This window comes from Elephantulus edwardii, unplaced genomic scaffold (genome assembly GCF_000299155.1).
Source record: "Elephantulus edwardii isolate Elephantulus edwardi_28Jun2011 unplaced genomic scaffold, EleEdw1.0 scaffold00054, whole genome shotgun sequence".
NCBI lineage: Eukaryota > Metazoa > Chordata > Mammalia > Macroscelidea > Macroscelididae > Elephantulus > Elephantulus edwardii.
In genome coordinates, this window is record NW_006399804.1 from 6570854 (window position 1) to 6581833 (window position 10980).

The window sequence follows — 10980 nt, forward strand, 5'->3', positions numbered from 1 at the left end:
ACCAAGAGGCAGTCATCAGAACACAGCAGGGCAACACTGCATGGTTCAAAATTGGGAAGGTTGGTACACCAGGGATGTGTCCTATATCCTCACCTTTTCAACCTGTATGCAGAGCAGATTATCCGAGAGGCTGGGCTATATGAGGAGAAGCGTGGCATTAGGATTGGCGGAAGATCTATCAACAATCTGCGTTATGAAGATCACACAACCCTGCTCACTGAAACGGAGGAGGACCTCATGAACTTATTGCAGAGGGTCAAGGACTGTAGCCTTTAGTATGGGCTGGGGCTCAATGTCAAGAAGACAAGGATTCTCACCACTGGACCAATCGGTAGCATCAGGATAGATGGCGAAGAGATTAAGATTGTTCACAGCTTCAGTTTGCTCTACTTCACGGTCGACACTCTTGGCACCAGTAGCCAGGAAATAAAAAAAACGTATTGTGATGGGAAAGTCGGCTGTTAGGGACCTCTCTAAAGTACTCAATAGCAACGGTGTCTCTCTGGAGACTAAGGTCCACCTGACACAGGCCATGGTTTTTGCAATCACTTGTTATGCATCAGAGAGCTGGGCAATGACTAGGGAGGACAGAAGAGTTGACGCCTTTGAGCTGTGGTGCTGGAGAAGAGTATTGAATGTACCATGTACTGCTAAGAAAACAAACAGATTCATCCTAGAGAGGGTTAAACCAGGCTACTCCTTGGAAGCAAGGATTCTGGGGCTTCATCTGACATACTTTGGACATGTTGTAAGGAGAGACAGGTCCTTGGAGAGAGACATCATGCTTGGTAGGGTAGAGGGACAGCGCAGGAGGGGAAGGCCCTTTATGAGGTGGATTGATTCAATGACTGGGGTAATCGGGATGGGTGTGTCATAGGCAATGCGATTTGGCACAGGATAGAGCAGGGTTTAGGGCTCTTGTACAAAGGGTCGCTATGAGTCGCAAACGACTTGATGGCACATAAGAACAACAAACACAACAACATGTTTTGTAGACAGCATATTGATGGATTTTGGTTTTTTATCCAATCTGCTATTCTTTTTATCTTCAGCAGTCCATTTAAACCATTCACATTCAGTGTAATTATTGAGAGGCAAGGTTTTATTGCTATCATCTTGTTGGGTTCTTTTTGGTGTTTTTGCTAGTTACTTTGGTCCATCCTGTTTTCTGTGGCACCTCTGTAAGAAGGACATCTCTCAGAGTTTCTTCCAATGCTGGTCTTGTTTTTACAATTCCCTTAGGTTCTGTTTTTCTGGGACTATCTTGATCTCTCCTTCATATTTGATGGACAATTTTGCTAGTTAAAGTATTCGTGGTTGACAGTTGTTTTCTTTGGGTGTTCGATATTTCTGCTGAGAAATTGGCACTTAACCTTATCTGTTCTCCCTTATGTGTTACTCTTTGTTTCTCTCTCGCTGCTTTCAATATTCTTTCCTTATCTTTGGTTCTAGCAAAATTGAGTACGATAGGCCTTGTTGTTTTACTTTTGGCGTCTTTTCCATATTGTGTTCACTCAGCTTCTTGAATATATATTCTCTCATTCTTCATTATGCCTAGAAAGTTTTCTTCCAGTAATTCTTCCACAACTTTTCCAGTGCCTTTACTTGCTTATTCCTCTTCTTGGATTCCAATTATACACATTTTACTCCACTTGATTGTGTCCCACTTTATTCTCAGGCTTTCTTCTTTTCTGCTTTTTTTTTTAAAATTCTGTTGGTTCCCCTCCCCTCCCCAGCAGATCAATGGTGACAATTCTATCTTCTATATCACTGGTTCTATATTCCGTCTCTTCAACTCTGTTCATATGTCTCTCCAACTTGTTAACAGCATCTGACACATTGGTCCTAATATTTTGGGTTGTGGTTTCTTGTTTTTCAGAGTTTTTAATGCCTCATCTGTTTTATCTGCATTGTCTATGATTGGTTTGGTTTTTTTTTTTCTTTTGTACATTACTTTTGCTCTTTGCTTTCAGAGTCCTGTAATTCTTCAAGTTAGTCTTTTACTTATTGAAAATATTCAATCATTGGTCTTGTGAATTTTGTCAGAAAGTTACACCAGACTTTCTGCCTTTAAGAAATCCATTGATACTGTGTCACTTTTTGGAGGTGACATCTTGTTTTGGGTTTGTGTAGGATATGAAGTAGTCTGCTTCTTCTGTAACATTGCTGTGGCAGTTTTTTATGACTGATTTCTCGGCAGGCTCTTGGTCTGAAAACTTTGGCTCAGGAAGTCACTGCTCCAGGGGAGGGCAGGGCAGCTACCTTACCTGAGTTTCCCTCTGAGCTTTTGACTCAAGGGAAGACTTGCTTCAGTTGGGGAGTGATATGGCCTGTGAGTTAGTAGTTTTTTCTGTCAGGCAACTGCTTCAGCTAGGCTAGGCAGGCCCAAGGTGCCCAGCACTCAAGCTCTTGGAGGGGAGAGAAAATGGGATCACCCATGATTTTGGGGTCCCTAGTTCAAAGGGTTAACAACAGGTTGTCCTCCAGATGGTGGAGATTCTAGGTGGCTGGGCTAAGTCCTCCAGGCAGTGAGTTCAGGGTTCCAAGTGATAGGGCCAGGGCCACCAGGTACAGGGGCTGATGCTTCCAGGCACCAGGGCCTTGGTCTAGTGCTCCAGGTAAGAGAGCAGTCCAGGCCACACTAAGAAATTTTTACAGAGGAAGATATTCAAATGGCCAACAGATACATGAAGAAATTTTCCAAATCACTGGCAATAAAAGGTATCTCACTCCAGTAGCAGTGACAAAGTTTAACAGGACAGCAAATAATACATGGTGGAGAGTATGTGGTGAGATAGGAACTCGGTTACACTGTTGGTGGAGTTGTACACTGGTACAACCACTCTAAAGGGCAGTTTGGCACTTCCTCAAAAAGCTCAACATAGAAATTCCATATGACCCAGCTATTCCATTTCTTGGAATATACCCCAAGAAAATGAGAACTGAGGTTTAAATGGAAACTTGTACACCAATCCTAGCAGCATTATTCACCATTGCAAGCACATGGAAACAGCCCAGATGTCCAACCACAAACAAATGGATTGAGAAGTTGTGGTATACTCATACAATAGAATACTATGCAGCAAGCAGGAGCAATGTTTTTGTAAACTACTACCTAACTTGGGAGGGACTGGAGAGCATTATGCTGAGTGCACTAACTCATTCCCATAAGAGCAAATACTGTATAAAACCATTATTGTAGAATGAGTATGAGGATCCAAGGCAGGTGGAGGGTGAAAACAGAGGGGGGAATTTGGGGGGTAGGGTTAGGGTGTTAATCATAGGGTTGCACAATTTGAAGGGTAGGTGAGGTGAGTGAAATTGGAAGGATCTTTTGTGTAAAACTATGTATTCAAACTTTATAAATAAATAGAATAAAATTTTTAAAATATATACATTTTCATGAGTTTAAAAAAAGAACTTTTTAATTAATCTAATTAATCTAATTAATCTACTGGAACAGATCCATGGCTGCTGAGGACACATGCAGCAGCTGCTGAGGACATGTGCAGCCTCAGAAACACTTTTAATCATCCTCAAATAATTTTCTCTTTAGCCTGAGCCCACACCAATCTAGAGATACAGAGAATTGTTTCTACCAGTTTGTGCTCCCAGCATCTGCTGACCTGTACGTAGTTGGATGGATGAAACCACTAGTCAGTTCATCACCTTTCTCTCCAATCTCCTTTTCCTTCACCTTTTATTTCTTTTTAGCTCTTCTTGTTCATGTGGCTTCACATACAGCATGGAGAACTTCCTTTTTTTCCTATTTTGCTATTCTTTTAGCCCAAGAGTATAGTTTTGTGTTGGCATTTTATTATTATTGTTTTTATTTCTAGCTTTAGTGAGAGCCTCCTATTAGGAAAAGCCCACATGCAAAGTATTAATAGCTACACTTAGCCTGTCTGTTACCCATTTCCTCCACCTAATTCCCAATTTTCCCCCCTTTTAATATCTTTTCCTTGTCTATACTGTCTTTAGTGGTAGTGTGTACATGCCACATTTTCTCCTAAATTAAACAATAAAACATGGAAAATATTCATAAGAATTGAAACTATTTTAAACAATTAGCAAAATTCTCTGTTTTCATCTTGTGTTTCAGATTAAGTTGCTTGATAGAGTGGTCATAATTAGTACACTGCCTAAGACTTAGATGAAAGTTTTTAAAAATATTTTTTCATGAGTAATAAAATAGTAACCTTCATCAATGAAAATTTAGTGTGAGATTGCTTTATATCTTGTTTCCAGTGTTACAAAATTAGCATTAATTTTCTTCTTTATGCTAAATTAAATCAACAGAATTTATAGTTAGTATGTAGATTATTTTAATATACCAAGTGAAATTCTATTGTTTTATAGAATAAGTAAAATTTTTAAAGTAAAAAAATAAAAGGATGTAGTTTTATACATATATCTACACTTAAGGCATACAAAAGAATATCAATTTTTATTTTATTAATGTGATATAAACGTAATTGACACAGGTATGTGGCAGAAAAAATGGGTGGTCCTATTATAAAAGAGAAATTACATGAATTCAGCTGGGAACTTCACATAAGCGAACTAAAATTTCAACTGAAATCCAATGTCATACCAGTTGGACATATCAAAAAAGGAATCTTCTATCATCGAGCTTTGCTCTTCAAGGTATTTAACATGTTTTCAATTCACTTGTCAGTAGGTAAAATTCGAAGTGAGCCAGATGCTAACATTTAACTCAAACTCATTTTCATTGAATCAGAACTGACTCATAGCTGACCCTTCAATGAGTTTTCAAGGACAGTAAATCACACAAGAGAATACTGACCATCTTCCTCCCATGGAGCAGCTGGTAGATGGATATGATCCACTTGCCTTTGGGTTGGCAGCACAAGTCCCTATCCACTAGGCCACCAGAGCTCCCTGGCAGGTTTTCAAGAGGCTGTGAACAGCACAGAAGGAGACTGACCATCATTCTCCTGCAGAGTCACTGGTGGATTTAAAGCATCTTTTAGTTAGCAGCACAACTCTCTACAGATAAGGCCATAAGAGTTCCCTTAAGATTTAACTATATAATGTTACTGTTTGTTGTTATGGTACCATCAAGTCAGAACAAATTCAAAGCTGACTCTCCAGCCAAGTTTTCGAGGCAATAAATTGCACAAGAGGATATTGTCCATCTTTATCTTGAGGAGCAACTAGTGGCTTTAAATTGCATGCTTTTGAGGTTGTAGCTCAACTCCTTGTACAAAGCCATCAAAGCCCCTTTCCGTAGATAATACTGACAGAATGTGGAAATTATCATGCAATATCACTCCTGTCACACACAAGCAAAATCCTGCTGAAGATTATCTAGAAATGACTAGAACAGTACATTGACAGGGAACTACCAGAAATAAAAGCTGGGTTTAGAAGAAGCTGTGGCACTAGAGACATTATCGCCAATAACAGATGGGTCTTAACTGAAAGCAAAGAGTAACAGAGGGATATCTATCTGTGTTTCATTGACTATGCAAAGGCATTTGACTGTGCAGATCACAAGAAATCATGGTTAAACTTGAGGAGAATAGGAATCCCAGAACACTTGATTGTGCTTATGCAAAACCTATACTTGGACTAAGAAGCAGTACTCCGAAAAGAGCAGGGAAACACTGTTGTTGTTGTTGCTGTTGTTGTTGTTATGTGCCGTTGAGTCGTTTGCGACTCATAGCGACCCTATGTACAACAGCCCTAAACCGTGCTCTATCCTGTGCCAATCTCATTGCCTCTGACAAACCCATCCCGAGTACCCCAGGATGGGATGTGTCAAGAATGCATATTGTCTCCATACCTTTTCAATTTATGTGCAGAATAGATCATCAGGGAGGCTAGGCTTTATTGAGGAGGAATGTGACATTAGGATTAAAGGAAGACTCATCAATAACCTATATTATGCAGATGACACGATCCTGCTTGCTAAAACTGAGGCAGACATGAAGCACTTGTTGCAGAAGGTCATTGACTATAGTCTTCAATAATATAGACAGACTATAATACTGAATGAAGATTGAAGTCCAACATCAAAAAGACAAAGATTCTCACCACTGGGCCAATTGGCAGCACCATAACAGATGGAGAAAAGATTGAGGTTGCTAACAATTTCAGTTTGCTCGGCTCTACAATGCACACTCTTGGCACCAGCAATCAGGAAATCAAACGATGAATTGCACTGGGAAAGTCTACTGTCAGGGACCTCTCTGGAATACTGAGAAGCAACGATATCAGTCTAGGGACTAAGGTGCACCTAATCCAGGCCATGGACTTGACAATTACTTTTTATACATAAGAGAGCTTGGCAATGACTAAGGATAATAGAAGAATTGATACCTTTGAGTTGTGGTGCCGGGGAAGTCTTGAATATACTATGGACCACCAAGAAAACAAATAGTTCTCTCTTTTGGATAGGGTGAAACCAAATTTCTCCTTGGACACTAGGCTTTTTTTTAAGCTCCATTTCACATACTTTGGACATATGGCCAGGAATGAATGGTCCTTGGAGAAGGATATCATTTGTGGAAGGGTGCAGGGACAGCACATGAGAGGAAGACCCAGGATGAGATGGATTGATACAGTTATGGGGGCAACGGGGGCCTGTCGGAGTCAGTGAGACTAGCGCAAGACAGGGCAGGCTTCAGAGCTATTGTACATAGGGTTGCTATGACTCACAGGCAACTCGATGGTACATAACAACAACAAATAAAATATTTCTGGAGATAATTTAAAAATGGCTAGAAAAAGATATTGAGAGAAATAGCATTAGCTCAAGTTGGGTTTAGAAGAAGCCATGGCACCAGAGATATCACTGTGGACATAGCCAAGTGGATGCTGGCTGAAAGCAGAGAATACCAGAAGAATGTTTATTTGGGTCTTATTGACTACGCAGAGGCATTTGACTGTGTGGATTGTAACAAACTTATGACTAACATTGAGAAGAATGGGAATCTCAGAACACTTAATTGTGCTCATGTGAAATATTGTGTGATTTATAGTGACTGAAATACAGAATAAAACTGCTCTATAGAAGGTAAAAAAGATAGTCAGACAAGAAATGAAGCTAATATTGAAATACACATATGATTAAAGCAGGTATATGCCAGCATATTCTGCTCAAAGTACTTTACACGTATATATTAATTCGCATCATCTTTATAAGTGCCCTGTGAGGTAGGCACTATGATTACTCTCATTTCACAGATAAAGAACAGGAGCACAGAAAGCTACATAATTTACCTGAGGTGACACACTAAGTAAATGACTGAAGCAAAACTCAGGCAGCCTGACATCTGAGCCAGCTCTCATCTATTTTGATGTGGCGTTAAGATTTCCCAGATTATTTTAAAGCTATTTTTTATGTAAGTTTAAAATCAGGAACAACCAGAAAGCAAATGGAAGAGACAACTCCCCAAAACATAAGCAAGCTCTGATGAGACGGCAGTGGGCAACCCAGGAGGAACAATCACTTAGAATGCTGCTTCTCCAGCTCCATCGCACCATCTAAAATGGCTAGAAATAGGTCCCCGCCAATTTCATCCTTCCATGCAATTCCACTGCATCTAACACCCAGAGAAGTGCCTACGAGTACAGAATGCCTAATAAAAACACTAGTGCTGAAATCCCGCCAAACAGCTTTTCTCCAACTACATTATCAATCTTGTGCTGATTCAATACAGTGTAGCTGCCTGCAAAAAGTCCCCCCCCCAGCAGGATCTGCTCAGAAATTTTCAGACTACAGAATCTTAGAGGAGCCAGAGACCTTGTCATCACATTTTATTGGCTGCTATCATAAATCCACACTTGTGGCCCCCTTTGTAAGTATTTATTTGCATGAGGTGTGTATTTCACATTCAAACTCGACAGGTTTACCGCTTGGTCACTTTCCTCACTTCCTATCCACCACCCCTGGTTGATTGCTCCTTTCATTCACAGGCTCTAGCAGACAGAACTGCTGTTGGCTCATCTCTAGTCCGTGGGCAATATGGCAGAGCTTGGAATGAAGTGAAGCTGATAGACAAACCTCGTAAGGGAGTGATTTGGCGTCTGCCCCCTGAGAAATACATTGTTGATCTCATGTTCTGTCCAGGTGAGCTGATAAAATTAAAAAGCAAAGAAGGAGATCTTTACAGACTTCTTTGAACTGTCAAATGAACACAAGAGGGGTTCAAATATATTTAATATACTTCATGTGAAATTTGCCAATAGATTATATATCTTTGAATAAAATGTTTGTATTATAGAAATCTGTGTAAAAACAAGAAAAACTAAACTTTACTGTGCATCTGACTTCTGGCTTTGGCTAAGTTCACAATCTTCTTTATACCCATATATTAATATTCATAGTCATATTGTCTCTGACACACCTGCCCCCATTACCTCTATCACTGAGTCAATTCATCTCATCCAGGGTTCCCTCCATCCTTCCAAGCATGATGTCCCTGTCTAAGGACTGGTCCCTCCTGACAACATGCCCGAAGTGTGTACAGACAGAGCTTCAAAATCCTTGCCTCCAAGGAGCAGCAAGTTTTCACCCTCTCCAGGACAGACCTGTTTGTTCTCTTATCAGTCCATGGTATGTTCAATACTTTCCTCCAGCACTCCAATTCAAAGGCATTTATTCTTCTTCTATCATCCCTAGTCATTTTCCAACTCTCTAATGCATAGTAAGTAATTACAAAGACCATGGTCTGGATTAAAGACATCATAAGTCTCTGGACCGACACGGTTGCTCTTTAGAACTCTGAAGAAGTCCCTAGCAGCAGATTTTTCCAATGCAATTCATCTTTTGATTTCCTGGTTGCTGGTATGAACAGTGCTGATTGTGGAGCCAAGCAAGCCGAAACAGTTAACAATCTCAATCTCTTCTTGGTCTATCATGATGCTTCCAATTGGCCTGCAAAAATGACATTTTCTTGCAATGGTGAATAGTATTGCTATGAGCATTGCTGTACGAGTCTCCATTTGTGTCTCAGTTCTCTTTCTCTTGAGGTATATTCCAAGCAGTGAAATAGCGGGTCATATAGAATTTCTATGTTCAGCATTTTGAAGAGGCACCAAACTGCCTTCCAGACTGGTTGTACCATTCTACAATCCTACCAACAATGTACAGCTTAATGTCTAACGATAATTGAATGGATTGAGAAATTATGGTAAATTCACATGATGGAATACTATGCAGCATACAAGAGCAATGATTTTGTAAATTACTACCTAATTTGGGAGGGACTGGAAAGCATTCTGCTAAATGAACTAACTCAATCTCATAAGGACAAATACTGTATAAGACTATTTTTGTAGAACAAGTATACGAATCCAAGGGAGAGGGAGCAGAGAGCTGAGGATAGGCAGGCAGTGTTAACCACTGGGTCTCACAATTTCATGAGTGGGGTGTGTGTGAAGGAAATGGGAAAGATACATTATAAACAACAAAGTATACAAATTTTGTAAATAAACCAGTATAAAATAAAATTTTAAAAATTACATTAAGAAGTGCACGAAAAGCATACATTCCATAGCATACAGAGAACTCGACTGGCCTAGTGGCAAGAAGCTGCACTGCAATCCCGAGGGCATGTGATTCAAGAACACCAGTCCCTTGATGGGAGAAAGATGGTCAATCTCCTCCAGTGTGTTTAACTGCCTCTGAAAACCCACTAGAGGGTCAGCTATGGGTAGGTTCCTACTCTACGGTACACAACAACACAGCATACACAATTTTGCAGCAGCAGTAAAAACAAAAAAATGTGAGCACAGATACTTAGGTAAATATGGATGCATATGTATCTATTAGAAAGGGATTTGTGAGTAAACTAATGTGTACATATAGATATATCTATGGATTAATCTACTCATTTGTGTTTGCTACTTACGTATCCACATATATAACATCACACAAAGCAGAGGCATAGAGGTTCCTACACATATGCAAACAATTCATGGGATTGGTTTACTGGGTTAAAAAGTCTTGGGGGACAGAGTAGTCAGTTGGTATACTATGTTGTTGTTGAATGCCATCGAATCGAGGTTGATCCATAGCAACTATGAACAAAAGACCTAATGCCTTTACATAGGTATCGTTGTTTCCCCAAGTTAATTAGTTTCCAGAGACATGTAGTTTAGAGAGTGGATGCCACTCCTGTTTCTCAACCTGTTTTACAACTGGGAGCTCCACCAAACACTGTCCACAATGGATTCAGCATCATCGCAAACCCAGGTTACCTCATTTAGCATGTTGACAAAAATGTTTTACAACTTAGTGTGGTGGTAATCAGTATCTGGGATCTTAAAAGCTTGCCAGTGGCCCCTTAAAATATACCTATTGGTTGTATCTTTCACTTAAGAAGGTGATAGTAAAGTTGGAAACAGAAATACCAGTTGACCTAGAAATTCCACTACTGGGAATATGCCTAAAGAAATCAGAGAAACAACTCACACAGATATATGTGCACCCATATATATTGCTGCATTACCCACAACAGTAGAGATGGAAGCAAGCAAGCCAAGTACCTATCAATAAACAAATGGATAGAAAATCAATGGTACATTCACACAATGGAATATTATGCTGCACTGAAAACAATGATATAGTAAAATATTGGGAATTGATATAGTAAAATACATAGGAGAGCCTGGAGGACATTATGCTAACTAAAATATCTCAGTCACAAAAAGACAACTACTGCTATTATAATACTAACACTATTATAATAAAATAGGACAGAGAGTAGGGTTGGGGAGGGTACAGAGAAAGAGTGGATAGATAATGAACACTGCATTAGAACATTTGATGAGGAGAATAACTGTCCAAATAAACACATGAATATGCATTATATGTATGAGAAAAGTCAGGAACAAAGCATGCATTGTAGGGTGGGCTGGGCAAGAGGGGGAGAAAATGTGCAACAATGAATTAGAAATGTACTCAAAGATGGGGGGAAAAATATCTCTACTCATATGGGACAAAAACAG

The 10980-nt window shown here is 39.7% G+C and overlaps 1 protein-coding gene across 1 annotated transcript in view; it reads left to right on the top strand.

Moving 5' to 3' along the window:
- The window catches only part of ARMC3 (armadillo repeat containing 3), a 135079-nt gene extending 126928 nt beyond the window's left edge, over window positions 1-8151 (top strand). The window contains 2 exon segments of the mRNA XM_006903683.1: window positions 4485-4647; window positions 7945-8151. Coding sequence (XP_006903745.1) covers window positions 4485-4647; window positions 7945-8151 — 370 coding nt within the window.
- The last annotated feature ends 2829 nt before the right edge of the window (window positions 8152-10980 follow it).